General features: G+C 48.2%; 1 protein-coding gene across 2 annotated transcripts in view; it reads right to left on the reverse strand.

Moving 5' to 3' along the window:
* CHM (CHM Rab escort protein) overlaps positions 1-16,246 on the reverse strand; it is a 1,673,681-nt gene that overhangs the window by 389,002 nt on the left and 1,268,433 nt on the right. For both annotated transcript variants that reach the window (XM_069612935.1, XM_069612936.1), the window contains one exon: positions 15,878-15,941. In XM_069612935.1, the coding sequence (XP_069469036.1) occupies positions 15,878-15,941 (64 nt within the window). The remainder of the gene's footprint in view (positions 1-15,877; positions 15,942-16,246) is intronic.

Below are 16,246 nucleotides of genomic sequence, written 5' to 3' on the forward strand. Positions count from 1 at the left end.
GAACAAGGGGAGACAGACAACGATCTTACTAGGCCAGGTGTCATTCAGATCGCGCAAGTGCAAGGGTAGAGGGGAAGGGAAAAGTGCATGGGGAAAAGGGAGAGGGGAAAGTGCAGTACAGGGTTATAAGCATACAGCATACAGGATAAATAACAAGGGCCAGCTGGTGGCAAGTGCGAGGTAAGTGCAAACAAGTGCTGGGAAGGGGGGCTGTATGGATACAGACAGTCCCGTAGTGCAGGGGTTGCCGTGGAGGCAGTGCAGGGGAGAGTGGCTGGGCCGAGAACGGTGAATGGCCCAGTTGCAGATTCAGTGCAGTTTCAGTAGTATTAGCAGGGGAGAGGGGGAGAGAAAGCGGAGGCAAAGAGGAAGGTTTTGAGGTGCTTCCGGAACCGGAGGTGGTTCTCCTCAAGTTTCAGGGAGGTAGGAAGGCTGTTCCAGAGGGAGGCCCCTGCAGTGGAAAGAGATCTGCCCCCAACTTGTTGTTTGGAGAAGCGGCTGACCCTGAGGGAGTTGGAGGCGGATGAGCGAAGAGCTCGAGAAGGAAGATATTTAGGAAGAGAGAGTTGAAGGTATTTTGGCCCAAGGCCCCAGACGGCCTTGTGGACAATGCAGAGGGTTTTGAACTTGATCCTCGCAGTCACTGGGAGCCAGTGTAGTGATTTCAGTCCTGGAGAGATACGGTCCCTGGGCTTGAGGCCAAGGACAAGTCTTGCAGTCCTGTTCTGGATGAGTTGCAAAGGGCGGAGAGTAGAGGCGGGCAGATTAAGATAGAGGCTGTTACAGTAGTCCAGCTTAGAGAGAACCAGGGCTCTAGAGACAGTGAGCTTCTGGGGGAAGGAGAGGAAAGGAAGGATACCTCTGAGGAGGTGTAGCTGGTAGTGTGACTTCTTAGATACGTCGGATATGTGAGGAGAGAAGGAGAGTGTGGAGTCGAAGATGACCCCAAGGTTTTTTGCCTTGCAGGTAGGAGTAGGAAGAGGGCCCAGAGAGGCCGGCCAGAGAGCAGCAGGGAAGGAGGGAGTGGGAGTGCCGATGAATAGAATCTCAGTCTTACTGGCATTAAGGCAGAGGTCGTTGGCGGCACACCATTCCTGGATAGCAAAAAGACAGTCAGAGATGAGGGAAGGAGAAGAGGAGGCCGAGGGTAGCCTGAAAATGAGTTGGGTATCATCCGCATTGCACTGAAAGTAGGGGCAGAGAGCGGCGATGTGGTGGGCGAGAAGTGCCAGATACTGGTTGAACAGCCAGGGAGAGAGGTTAGATCCCTGGGGGACACCACAGGTAGAGAAGATGTCAGAGAGGAAAGACCCCAGTTGGACCTGGGAGGGTCGATTTGAGAGGAAAGAGGTCAGCCACGCCAGAGCCTGACCAGTGATACCGAGGTTATCACGGAGACGGTTGAGCAGGATGTGCTGCCCTTGTCGAGCCACCGGGGGAATAGGAGGACGGCCAATTTGGAACTGCAAGGTGTGCCCCTGTTCGAGAGCATTCAGCATCCATCTGTCGGTGGCGATGGTCTTCCACATGCTGATGAACTTTGCCAGCCATCCTCCCACTGGGGTGCATAAGTGGGGGCCCGAGTACATGGCCGATTCAGGCCGTTTGAGTCAAGGTCCGGCTTTGTGAGCGCCACCGGCGCAGTCCTCAGCTGCCATATGGCTGTGCGCGACCTCTGTATGCTTCTTGGGTCATGGAGCGGGAAGGCTGCCGGTACAAGGAGGTATATCCTTTGGAGGACCTACCAGGGTTTCCTCTAGAAGAATGAAAGGATGACGACCAGTGTTGCAAGGTCCCCAAGGAGTGTGCTGTCTCTGTGTCAGTCTTGATGGTTTGCAGAGACTCGTTGATGGTCTTGCCAAAAAGGTGTTCACCATCAAAGGGCATATCCAGCACCTTAGCCTGAACGTCTGGACGGAAGTTGGTGGCCTTCAACCAGCCTTGCCGTCGAAGAGACACGCTGTTGCCCATTTGGCGGAATCCAATGCCAGCGACGTCAAAGGCTACAATAATGGTGTGGTCAGAGGCTACCTTCCCTTCCTGGAAAGGGCCTTGACTTTCTTGTCCTTGGACATGAGGCCCGACTTATACCATAATTCCCGGTCATAGCAGGACAGAATGGCCAGGGTATTTGCAGCCTTAATGGTGGAGGCTGCTGTATAGACTATCCCCTTGCCCATCGCGTCCAGCTTCTTCCCCTCTTGGTATGGGGACGACATGGACAGAGACGACGGGTTCGCCGAGCACTTCCGAGCTGCGTCGAGACCACTGAGTCGGGCGAAGGTTGGGACCCTAAGCACTTGGGGGCTGAGTTCGGTACCCTGTACTTCTTCCCAACTCTATCCCGTTTAGGCTGGGCCGTGTTCGGGTTCTTCATCAGCACTAAGCCCTCCTCCCAGATATCATCTAGCAAGGAGTGTGAGAAACCTGACCATGTCTCCCTGACTAGTCCCTGGGGATCTATCATCCAGGTGGCCAGGACACAGCCATCGCTATTGGATCCAGTTCCTGGGGTGGACCAGTGAGGGAGGATCACTTGGATGGGGGTGGGAGGGTCCTTGAGGAATAGAAGTGGGACACCGATGGGTGAGACGCAGTATCCCCCTTCTTATAACACCTTTTCCCCATCCTACCCTGTAGGATATACAAACACTGTACCACTCACCCTCTTTTCCAACTCTTACACTTTCGCACATCACGAAAGATGAAGGGCAATCACCAGAGCCGTTTACCTGACGTGTCCCAACACAAGGGTCAGGCAAAGTCAGGCAACTGACCAGAATCACACAAACCGGACGGCTCTTTCCCTTGCCCACAGGGATAAAAAGTGGAGCATGAGACCACCATACGAGCAAGGCAGACTGCACGACGAGATAGCTGTCCAGTAGTGGCAGTTCAAGTGGAGGAGAAAGACGGTGCAAACCAAGAGTTGGACAAGGAGAAAAGCGACCTTTCCCTTTCTGACCAAGGCCTGTGAAATCTCAGTGGAAGGAATTGTGTGACTGCGAACAATAGCCCAAGTGTGTTGCAGCAGATGTCACCAGTACACGGAGAATGCCTACTCTGATAAGCAGGACAGAGGGAGACGCCTGCCTCCGTGGTACCGGCCTTGACTCCCGATACTAAGAAAGCCAAGCGGTTTATCACAGCCGGTGAGTCGGGGGGAGAACGAATAAAGAAACCAAACTGTGTTGAACAAAAGTAGCAAACGGCTGATTGCGGAATGCACAAAGAACTGTTGATGTAAAAGGGGAAAGCAAGCTGCAGATGAGCCTGGCACCACGTGTGTGCTCACTCGAGAAACCTGGGCGAGTACCCGATTGTTGAAACTACTATTACCAGAAGGCCTTGGCGAGAAGAGGGTGAAACTGGTCATACGAGGGTCTAGTGAAATCCTCTGTCCAGTCGAAAGTCTTTGACCGGCAGATGATCGTGAATAAGGGAAGCGAATCCCAGATCGTATGAAAGTAGAAGGAACTGTGAGATTGTCAAGAGTGAACATGAAGGAGGGATGCTGATGGAAAGGGGCAACGTCTAAAGTCCCAAAGAACAGTGTGTTGACGAGAGTGAATCCGGCAGAGGGTTGTCCACATTGAACTGTATAAAAAGACATTAAGATTTGTGAATACCACAGCGGGGGAACCAATGGTGAAAAAGCATCACCCAACGTTCAAGCAGAAAGGAACTTGTGTTGTTATTTTGAATGCATCAGGACCTTTGAGGCAAGAGACTTTTTATAGAGCAAGAGACTTGGCCCTCGAAATCCCGATAGCTGGATAGCTGTCGGTACTTATCGACGGTGGCAAGAGGGTGGGGGATATCGACCACGACTGTTACCCTGGCGCAATGGGATAGGGTGTGTCGGCTCCTGCGGATCCCGATGGGGTTGGGCCCTCTCACATCTGTTATGCGAACCCAGACTGTTCTCCGGGGGAGGGCAGGGGAGCTTTCGTAGACTGGGAGAGGGATGCCCTGTTGAAACTACAGGATCTTTTCCACGAAGGGGAACCTCTGACGTTTGCTGATCATAAGGCCAAATTTAACCTGTGTGGAACTGAGCAATTCCATTTTACTCAGCTTAGGCACTGTATCACCAAAGAAGTTGTCACTGGACCGTTTACTATTCCATTTGCTGCTTTACCCCGAGTTGTCATGTGACCGAAATGATAAAGAAATAAGATTGTAAATTGTGTAACAATGAATATTTGTGTTTTCTTGGGTCATGTCTGAAGATGAGAAAAATTTACAAATGGAAATCAATTAAAATTGTCTAATTAGGGTCATTTACAATTAATATATAATTTTTATATCACTGATAGGTTTGGCTTTGGCTGTTTTTGCCCTGGGATGGGTCTATAGGCCAGATAACAATTTCTTACTGCCCGTCAAGTCTTGGCCTTGGTCTCTCCATATCTTCCCCCTCTGTAAGATTGATCCCGATTTATTTTAAAATGTTTTTATTAGCATTTATAGTATACAATAACAAGAGAACCAATTACAACATGTGGTCTTCTGCGTGTAGCATTTTCTTGTGGTGAGCCCCCAAATTCCGGGGTGCCAGCACACAGGGCTGTCCAAAGCCGCTAGGGCCAGAGTGCACAGTTTCATTTCACATTTAAGCAGGTAAGTTCATATGCATGTTCAGTCTATATTACATAGGCTGTCTTTTTCAGGGGGGTTTGTCATCAGACGGATGTAACCTGTCCCACATCAGTGTCTTCCAGGCCTCATACGCCGGGACCACCTCCCCACCTGCCCTTGCAACACCCTCGCCCCACACCTTTGTCTCCGCTCCCATCCAGCGTTCCAACTCATTGTGCCACCTAGTGTATTGCAGGCCTCCAGGTTTCTTCCACGCCATTGAAATGGCCCTTTTTGCCAGCACGCATGCCATATCCATAAATGTAATGAGGTGCCGGATCTTACTAACTCTTGGGTAAGCACCTAATAGGCATTCTTTTGGTGACCATTCATATCTTGACAGCCCAGCCCTTCTGCATGCCTGATCAATCTTATGCCGTACCCTGAAGCATTCCCAGAACATGTGCATCATGCCCGCTCCCTCCGACTTGCACCAGGGGCACAATGGGTCTGCGGCATCGTGAAATTTAGCTATCCTGCCTGGTGTCATGTATATTTTGTAGAGAACATTCAGCTGGATCAGTCGAAACCTAGCGTTTCGCGACACCTCCCGGGGTATTCTAGTATCCTCTCCCACTCTCTTTCAGTTATTTCAACACCCAGATCTTGTTCCCATCCCTGTTTCAGCCCGCTGCTCCTAGGGTTCGGTCTATCTGCAAGCTGTTCGTATATCCTAGACACTGGCCTCCATCCATCTCCCAAGTTGTACAGCAGTGTTAATATTGGTGCCTCTGTCGGCTCTTCAGGCCAACCCTTCCAGACATTCCTCGCTACTTTTCTAATCCTCTGGTACCACAGAAACTGGCTGCTGGGCAGTCCCTCATTTTTCATCAGGGAGTCGAATTCTCTAAAGGAGCCCTCCTCATACACATCCCCCCCACATATAGATGCTGCGTCTTTCCCATTGTCTGGTTCTCATCAAGTCTGCATTAGTTGCACATACATCTGCCACTATCGGGGGTAGTCCAACCTTGTTAGTTTCAGTGCTCTGCCACAGATCTTCCTGCCCAAGCATCGGTTGAGTGCTGAGGCACCTCGCCGGTACCCATAATACCTCCTTTAAGCGTACTGGTGTGATTAGCTGGTTGAGCAATCTCGATTCTGAGGTTGTGTCATCAGCCAACCATTTTGCCACATAGCTAAATTGTGCTGCTAGGAAGTATCTCTCAAAATCTGGTAGTTGAACCCCACCTACTTTCTACGGCAGTGAAAATATGTCTAAGGACAGTTTGTGTCCGGCAGGGTCCCACAGTAGTTCGCTCAACGGCTTCTCCACCAGTTTGAAGAAGGAGGCAGTTATGTAGTAATGAATGCTATGGAAGAGGTAGAGGAACCTTGGAAGGACGACCATTTTAACCTCGGCCACCCTCCCCATTAGCGACGACTGTAACTTGGACCAGAACTTCATAGAGTTCCTCAGCCCCTGTATCGCTAGCATTGCGTTACCTCCGTGTATCTGTTCAGGCGCATGCCAAATGTTCACCCCCAAGTATCTAAACATATGTTTTTGCCACCTGATCCCAACATTTGGGAGGTCCCCTTCGCTCGTTTTTGCCAGCCCCGCTGGTGGGAATATGCACGATTTCTCTGTGCTGAAGCGGATTCCTGTTATTCGCGCAAAGTTCTGCAGAACGTCTAGGATCACCGGCACATTGAGGTGCGGGTCTCTTATGTAGAGCAGTACATCATCAGCGTACAATGATATAACATGGTCTTCCCCTCCTACTCGTATGCCCGCGTCCAAGAACTGCTTCCTGATATATATAGCAGTCGGTTCCAAACCCAGAATGTAGAGCATAGGCGACAGCGGGCAGCCCTGTCTAGTGTCCCTTTGAATGTCCGGAAGTGCCGATACCACTCTTCCTGTTTTCACCCTTGCCACTGGCGCTTTGTAGAGCAACTTAATCCATTTAATGAACTGCTCTCCCAGCCCAGTAGAGATCAACCATTCCCAACATATGGAGTTGAACGCTTTTATGGCGTCCAACGAAATCACTGCATATTTCCCCTGATCCTCGGCCGTCTGTGCTATGATGTGTTGGAGCCTACGTAGGTTCCCTGCAGTGTTCCTACCAAGTACAAACCCATTCTGGTCTTCATGCACTATGGACCATATTACCTTCGACAGCCTTTTGGTCAATATTGTCGTAAGGATTTTAATGTCATAGTTTAGCATGGCTAACGGCCTGTATGAGCTACACCCACCCTCAGGCTTCCCTGTGTTTGGGATCGGGACAACCAGCATTTCCCTCATGCTTCTCGGCAGTATCCCTGTGTTATAAGCCCCTTCAACATTTCCTGTAGGACCGGTGTAGCTCTGAACTGTATGTTTTATAGCACTCAGGGGGCAGCCCATCGCTCCCCGGAGTTTTGCAGGTGGCCAACGATTGTATTGCCTCGTTCACATCTTCAACTGTTAGGTCTGCGCCCAAAATTTCCCGTTGGGCTGCATCTAATGACGGCAACCCTATCTCATCTAGCGTGTCTTGTATAGTTTCCTGGGGGACCTGCTCCTCATGGCTATATAGTCGGGAATAAAAATCTCTAAACGCATCGTTTATTGCTAGCTGCGTGGTGTGCGTTGCTCCCGTGTCATATTTGATGACTGTTATGAGATGTTTTGGGTTTTCCTTCTTACACAGCCATGACAGCAGTCTACCTCCCTTGTCCCCTTCTGCATGAGCTCTAGTAGTCTTGGCTATGTAGCCAAACTTTGACAATCTATCCCAGGCATTTCGGCATTCCTTCCTTATGCTCGCCAGTTCCCGCTCTGTCTCCCCGGTCTTCTGGGCCAGAGCTTCCAGCTGTTGAATTCTCCCCGCCTTTATCTCCAGCTCACCCCTAAGCAGTTTCCTTCTTCCACCCGCGCTGGCAATAACCTCTCCCCTAACTACGACCTTCATAGCTTCCCATGCCATGTCCCAGCTTTTAACGCTCCCCGCATTAATTTCTATATATTCTATTATCTTGCACCTGAGATCTGAAAGCAGGGTCTGTGAGAGCATCCGTCGGCATGTGCCACAGTGTTATGGGTGGCCTAGGTCCTTTCATCCTCCATTCCATGACTAGGGAGAGTGGTCTGAGATTGATCGACCTAGGTAGGTCGCCTGTTCAATCTGGGGAAGATGTATTCTATCTATCAGCAGGTAATCAATCCTGGTGTATAGGTCATGGGGAGATGAGTAGTAGGAGAACCCTCTGTCTTCAGGGTGCATTTCCCTCCACTCCTCTGCTAGGTCTAGATTTTTTATTACCTCGTCCAGTGGAGACGAGGTCCGTTGTGACCCCTGCGGTGGGCAGGCGGATCTGTCTAGTGTGGAATCCCAGATACAGTTAAAGTCCCCTCCCCAGATAAAGAAGCATTCCCGATAGGCTGCCAGCTTCGGGCTCAGCTTAGTCATGTACGCTGCAGTTCCACAGTTAGGGAGGTAGGAGTTAACTATGCAAATGTCTAGTTGTTCTATGTTCCCCCTTAGTATTAGGTATCTCCCCTCTGGGTCCACCTCCTTGGACAGAAGCCTAAAGGGCACCATTTCATGTATCCATGTGTATACCCCCCGAGCATATTTAGACTACGGAGCACCGAACCCCTGTCCTCCCCAGCGGCCCATCACTTTATTGTTGGCATCTGTGGTGAGGTGGGTCCCCTGTAGCATAGCAATGGAGACACTCTTCCTCTTCAGGTAGGATTTAATCATGTTTCTCCACATGTGGTGCCCATCCCCCTGACATTCCATGTCATTACTTTTATGTCAACCGCCATCATGTATCCCTTTGGAGTCCGTTCTCCTTCCCAGCACCATCTTCCCCTCAGCCCCCTCCTCCCCTGACTTCCAAGCCTCAGCGCCTTCTCTGTCAGGCACCTCCTCACCCCCATCCAATTTTCCCTGAAGACCATGTAATAGGACAACAAACAACTTAAACTAAACAGACTGAATCCAACTTGTGCAGTAAACCAATAGTGCTTAACCAAAAACAAATAACTGTGCTCAGCAGCCGCGCTCCAGTTGCGGCGCTCAAGCGCCCTCCCACCTTCATGGCCCATCCATGTCGTCATGTGCGAGTTTGTGCTGTGTCGGCAACGTGCCGGCACCTAACAGTTCATGGGGTGGGTCGTACTCCAATGAAGCATTCAGGTCGTCATCCCGTCTAGGCGTCGCATTTCGGCTCGACATGTAGTGTATATGTAGTCCACGCCGTGTTGCAGCAGTTTCTGATACATTGGCAGGTCACCTTCCTCCAATGTGTTCGCTTCCAGCCCGCACTGCTCATGTGACTCGTTCTTCACCCTGATCTAGATTGTTATGCTCCCACCGCATCCTGGCCGCTGCTGGCATTTCCAAGAAAACCGGTCTCCCTTTATATATCACCTTGAGCCTGGACGGATATAGCAGCATGTATTTGAGTTGCAGTTGTCAGAGTCTTGCTTTGATTGGAACAAATGAGTTCCTTGCATGTTGGACCATTGGCGTGTAATCCGGGTATATAGTTATACTGACATTATTGCGATGGATTACCCCACCTTCTCTCGAAAATCTCAGGATGGTCTCTCGGTCCCGAAAATTAAGTATTTTTGCTATCATACGACAGGGGTAGGAACCGGGAGGCATTTTTTTCTCCAAGGACCTATGGGCCCTCTCCACCACAAATCCTTGCAACAGCTTTCCTACCCCTATTTCCTGTGTTATCAGGCTTTCAACAAACTCAGTGGGGTTCGGGCCCTCCATCCCTTCCAGAATCCCTAGCAAGCACACGTTATTGCATCGAGCATGGCCTTCAACATCTTCAGCTCTGGCCTCCAGTGCCGCATTCTTCCTCTCCAGCTATTGTCAGCCTCTTTTCAAGGTTACTGGTGGTATCCATTGTCTCTTTCAGGTCCTTCTCAGTGCTTGTGACCCTTTCTGTGAGATTACATATATCCTGCCTCATCAGTTGCATATCGGATTTGACTTCTCTGATTTTGGTGTCTATGAAAGCTTTCAGAGCAACAATTGCGTCCAACATTTGTCTGTCTTTAGTTCCAACTTCCTTGCCTGTCTGGGCTGGTTGCACCGCAGTTTCACTCTTTGGCTGCCCTTTAGGTGTGGCAGCATTGAACGAGTCCATAATTGTGGTCCTTTGCTTGTTTTTCCCCCTGGACTGAGACACCGCAGTGTAGCTCAGACCGGCTTCACCAGGCCTCCACTTAGTTCTCTGTACACCTTCTGAAACTAGCGGTGGCTGTAGCTCGTGTGTCGCTCTATAGTTCTGGTTGTGTGTCAGATGGGGCGATGTTTCTGTGGTTCAGTCTTAGGATCACGCCCGGTGTTGCACCGTTGTAATGTCAGTGGACGGCGCTTGACTATTGTGTGGTAGTCTCCTGCTCTGCTTTGATTATACCTTTGTGCGTGCCAATGCTTTCAGCGTTGCTATTGCGGCGTGCAGCTGTCTTGCCACTTCCCCAGGTGCCAGTGACAAGTGGCTCAGATGAGCGGTTGTTTGAAATGCCGCTCCCCGCTGCAGTTCAGGCAGGTCAACCCCCGGCTCCAAGCCACACTTGCGGCACTAGTTAGTGCAGCAGTCTACCAGTTCCCACGGCAGAGGTAGATGCATGTGCCGCTGCACAGCAGGTCAGCTCCTGGTGTAGTGTGATGCGCTTTTCTTCAGCCAGGCAGCCAGTCCTACGTCACCTAACCAGTCCCTGTGTTATCTGCATGTCCTAGCCGTCTCTGCGACCATTAGCCCCCAGATTGTTCCAGATATTCAAACCACCAAGTGTCATCAGTGTGCTTTGCGCGTCTTTATGGGCTGATTCACTTTGGCAGTCTGGTGTATCTAATGTGCTGGATTCTTGCTGTGTCCGGCCCAGCCAACCCAAGCTTACAGCCTCGCTTCAGGTGCGGAAGGCAAGCTGCCACGGCAGCGCATGTATTGAACCTGGAGTGTTCTTCCTGCTACTGCGGCGCACCTCATGCTCAATGGTACTGTGATCGCCTTCCCCTTCCTCTCGCATCTGAGCAGCTGCTCTTACCTCCTTGGGGGTACCCCAGTGCTTCTCACCCGTGTCGGGCAGCTCCTCTAAATTTCACCACTGCTCGTTTCTGCACGGCACGCAAAGTTTAGGGCCCCACCGCCTTCGTCTGCTTCCTGGTCTGGCTATCTGGTTGCAGCAGGAGGGTGCCTCCTCGTCGTCCGTCGCTGCAGCGCTGCTTCTTATCTATTGCCGTATCCTCTGTTGCCGGGTTGCCAGGTGTGCGCTGTCCCCACTGCCGGTCTTCTCTGTCATTGCTGTTGTTCTCCTCACAGTGCTCGGCCGCCTGGGAGAATCCAGCACCGCAGCAGCCACGGGGCATGCCCCCAGCAGCTAGTCTGCCTCATTCGTTCAGCGGGTCGCCTTGAACAGTGTTCTCTGGTTTGTCGCCCCCGCTGCCAGTCTGTGTTCAGCACCTGACTCACCAACCGTCGCTGCAGGAGAAGGGCTAGTCCGTTATTGCGTGGCAGCCTCCAGGTAGCAAGGAGCAGGGTGAGTCCCACCCCCACCATGCTGTGTGTCTCTGCTCAGGATGCCATTTTCTCCATACTCCCGGGGCTCGTTCGTGGGACTCGTACTCTCGAGCGCAGACTTCAAATTTCACCGGGTCCTCTCTCACAGGTAGCAGAAACACTTGCTCTACACAATGCTGGCGCTTTCAGTATGCTGTTCGCTTTTTTCAGCAAGTTAGAAGATCACAACAAGGATCTAGACGGGAGCTCAGACCCGACACAGCCTCACTCCATGAGCTCCGGCCACGCCCCCTCAGATTGATCCCGATATGGGGGGGGTGACATATGATTCACTGAATCTCTTTGTCGCAGCTTAGCTTCTCTAAACAGAATGAGAGCCAGGCACACATTCTTTTACATATATTATTATTACGAGTTTTCTTTTGAGGATATTGTCTCTTTTCATTCACCAATGTGCGTTTCATATGCCCAATTCATTGTGTCATTTGTTGCATATTGCAGAACATAGTCTGTATACATTGTCAAATGTATTATTTTTTTTCCCTGAAAACAAATGTGGTGTATACGGTTTATTGTGTAATGCATTTTTTGCTTTTGAATTTTATTTGGTGGAAATGAAATAGCCTAAATGTATGTAGGACCTATTGGCCTACAAATAAAATGTTATAATTGGAATATGCCTGCTCACTCCATATCAGATTACTTCGATTGGTTCTGATTCAGTCCACTATAGCCACGCTTTTCATTGAATGTGTGGTTAGCAAAATCAGATTTTAAATGGTTCATTTGGGGACTATCCCTTGCTTGTTTAGATCTTATGAGAACAGAGCCTGGCGTCTGACATGGCCATGGTGTGGAGCTGGGTTTTGAGTAATACTGCCCCCACTGAAAAGAGTCTGGTCCATGTGAACTACATGTGCCTGAGCGAAATGGGTAAATACATATTAGAAACTCATCCCCAAGAGCGGTGCCTTGACTGCATTTTTTTGATGCCAAGGAGTACAGTTGCAAGGTCCAAGGGGTAATCTGGGGTCTCATGAGAAAGCATCAGCGTGTTTTCTGCAGACTGTACAATTGGTCATCTTGTAAGGGGTTGTTATTTAGATAGGCACAACCAATGGGGTAATGAACTGTAGGAGATTTTTAGATTTCTGTATACGTGTTAGCCCATGGGGAACGTGGGATTATTTGCGGTTTCCTGCTATAAAAGATCTAACTTGAAATGGGTGTGTCGAGCGTGGTCCCAGTTCAGTTTTATTGGTCCCGTTGGAGTTGTTTTTATCGATAATTTTTTGGGCCAACCCTACACTGGCTGTTTTTTGTCTACACATTTCATCTGATAAGTGGTTTTGGTTTTCTCATAGGTGCGGAGTTGAAGTCTCCATAAGAGGGGGAAGTTCAAGCCAACAATGTCGGGAGAAGGAAGGAGTTAGAGTTTGAATTCTGAGTTTGTATAGGAGTGCTTGGCTGAAGAAAGAGGACTGTAGAAGGCGCTACAGAGATTAAGGACTGTCAAGGCTATGGTGAGCGGCCTCAGATGTCATGTGTTTGATTAATTTATGGACTACATGTTCCTTTGTGGTTTTGGGGAAAATATAGCTTTTATTTGTTTATTACATTTTTATAACTTTCATCCAAATACAAAGTAAAGCAACATTCCCCCCCGCCCCCGTCCTGGCCCCCCCTCCGTCACCGGAGGTAGAAAGTCCTTCTGATTGAGACATGTCCTTTTTTGATAGATCACAGAATGTCCAACAGTCTTATTTTTTGTGGGCACCATTGTAGCATATAGTCACTCTGCAAACATGACAGCACAGTACCCCTATACTGAGTAAATGCCTCTTGAGCTCCCTGAATCGTATATATATATATCACCCATTCCAAAGACACAAAAGACCATACTCTTCTGAGGCAATCTTGAGCTATGACTAACAATGCTGCTATTATGAGAGCCATAAAACCCCCTTTCTGGATTTTCGAGAATGTTTTTATAGCTCGGTACCAGAGGCCACACATACAAATTTCTTTGTTCAGTTTTTCTGTCTCCCTCAACATCTTTCCCATCTGTGCTTTCACTTCCTCCCAGAATGGTTGCAAACAGGATAATCCCACCAAATGTGTGCCCAATTACCTTTGGCTTGACAACCTCTCCAGCACTGATCGGACACCAAAGGGTACATTGTGTGCAATCTCTCTATAATTTTATACCACATTTCCCTTAGCTGCACCGAGCGCATTAATCTCGGGACTGTTTCCCACAACTGGGTCCAGAGTTTTGTTGGTATTGTATGCCCCATGTTTCTCCCCATTTCCTCATATATTTCCACTGGACTTGGGGATCTTGCTCATTGAGAAAGCCATACAGTGTGGAAACTAGGTTCTTCGAGCCCGATTGGGTCACAATGTACGTTTCAAATGTCAGCTGGTGCGTAGCAGCCGTTTTGATGTCTGGGTTCATTAGCTAGTGCTTTAATTGGTTATATTTGAACATGTCCCTTTCCTGGACCCCAAAGTCCCACCTGCACTACTCAAATGTGCATAGGGTCTGACCTTCAAACATATCCTGGATCTTTATAGGCATCCCGCCCCCTTCTGGACTGTATATGTTCCTTTCCCCATCCCTGGTGGCTGGGAACTCCGGATTCCCGAACAATGTAGCAAATGGTGAGGGTAGTAATGTTAGGGCCCCCCTCGTCCTACTGCTGTATCCCAAACTTCCACCCCCACTATTTCACTTACCCAGATATTAGGGTGTCTATGCTTCTTAGTAAGCCACAGAAGGTCCGAAAGAGGCGATCCTGCCACCGCCCCATCCTGTCTGACCCAGATTTTCTGATGATTATCTGTAAACCATTCTCTTAGCACTCGTTGTTGTTCTGCCTCGTAGTATCTGCGGAAATGGGGCAAATATATGAAAAGAGAAGTTTTGTAAGGGAGCTAAAAAAGGTCCTCGGCACCCAGATTGGCAGCACCTGAAAAGAATATAGGAGTCTTGGCAATATTACCATTTTTATCGTCGTCATCCTACCAACCCAGGAAATTGCAAGGGGATTCAATTTCCTTAAATCTGCTTTAACCTTATTAAGTAGTGGAGTATAGTTTGTCCTATATAGGTGCGCCATTGTGCTTGTCAGAGAGTAATTCCTAGATATGTGATTCCTTTTTCTGCAATCTTTAGCTGTGTGTTGGAGCTCAAGGTACCCAGTTTGTCGGATTTGGTCCATAGGTTCAAAATCTCTGATTTAAGCCTATTCATTTTTAATCCTGAGACTGCTCCAGACCTTCTAATTATTCCATCAAGGCCGGCACCGAATTGACCGGGTCAAATATTGCAGTCAGGATATCCTCAGCATATGCCATTGCACTGTGTTCCTCTCCTGCTATTTCAATCCCCATTATCTGGTCACTGTCACGGATCTTAGCTGATAAAGGTTCTAGGTATAGCGCGCAGAGTAAGGGGGACAGCGGACATCCTTGCTTGGTCCCTTGCCCCAATCTTATTGTATCAGAAATAATCCCATTCACTGCCAGCCGGATTGTAGGTGACCTATAGTTGGCCCAAACCATCTGTATATACTCTGGAACCAACCCCATGTGTTCCATAGTGTGAAATAAAATGGACCATTCTACTCTATCAAATGCTTTCTCAGCATCAAGGGAGACCAGCAGGACTGGATTCTGTGTTTTGCTCATTTTCTCTATCAAATGAGAGATTCTGCACGTATTGTCATGTGTCTGTCTGATCCCTGCCTGATCTTGGTGAATTAATTTTGTGAACTCTGAAGTGAAGATACCAGGAAAAGGGAGTCATTCTGGTAAACAGAACTGAAAAGACGTTCTTGATACAAAGTGTTAAAAGACAAGCAGCGTGCCTGACAGAGAGAAGTGCTGGAACTTTGTCTTTTGTGTTGGAGGACAATTTTGACCCAGGGAAGGGAGTCATTCCGCTAAGAGGAAACCAAAACCTGGAAGTGAACTTTTTTTCCCCAGTCCAGAAGAAGGGAGTCACACTTCTAGACTAAGAGGGTCTACTTTCTCTCTAATTTAGTTTTAAGTGTAAGAGGCAGAAGTAGGGTTTTCGACAAAGCACGTGGACTATTGATTTACATGGACATTTTGACAGAACCATTAGTGTTTAGTTGAAGCAGGGAAAACCCTCTTAAAGATAGGGAGAGTTAGGTTTTATTTTTTTTTCCTGATTAATTAAAGTCTATAGCAATCACCAGGCCATCTGTGCCTCAAGTCACCTCTTTCTGCACCCTTACAGGGACCAGGACATCAGTCCTTTATAGAATATGCATCTTCGCTAAGGTTCTTTTGTTCAACATCTTGACACTGTTAGTTAAGACCCATTCCTTTTGAGTTTAGTCAAAGATGCCTAGGACTCGTCAGTCCTCCCAACCCAACTTGGATTATAGTAATGGTATTTAACTGCCACCCCATTTCTCATTTGCTGTATTGATCTCACATCTTCACCGTCTCATAAATATTTCCTTTTTCTATTCAGATATATATTCTGTGCAGGAACTGTGTTTTGTATGAATCCTACATGATAAATGATTTAAATGTCAACACTATTTTTTCAAATGTAAATCTATCACTTCTACATTCTATGAAAGGTAGTTATCCTTATCACTTTGTGTAGCAGTTAAATGGTTGATTATTTCATCATTTGAACAAAGGATATCAGCTGACAAATCCGATATCTTCCAAGAAGATAAATTATACATGTACACATTGTTTTATTATTTACCTGCTGTTCTGAATCAGACTTCAATATGGATCGATCTGTAATAAGCACTGCTCTTGACAGCTGCCTGAAATGAAAAAGAACCAGTTACATTTGATGTGCCTTTATTTACTGATGAAGGCACGCCACTAGTATTAAATAACAACTTTAATCAGAATTATGCTGTGGTAACAGGACATTAACTCCTTAGAATACAGAAGAGACCTTAGAAGTAGCTCAAACACATTTGATTTGCACCGTCCTTTATTCATAGGATCCAAAAACATGCATATGTTTAGTGAGAAAATACACAAAACTAGTCAATGTCACTCTACAACAAGATATCATTAAATTATATGACACATAATTCATTATAAATGTAATTCCTCTAAC

This window comes from Ambystoma mexicanum, chromosome 5p (assembly GCF_040938575.1).
Source record: "Ambystoma mexicanum isolate Mex_15411 chromosome 5p, UKY_AmexF1_1, whole genome shotgun sequence".
NCBI classification, from domain to species: Eukaryota; Metazoa; Chordata; class Amphibia; order Caudata; family Ambystomatidae; genus Ambystoma; species Ambystoma mexicanum.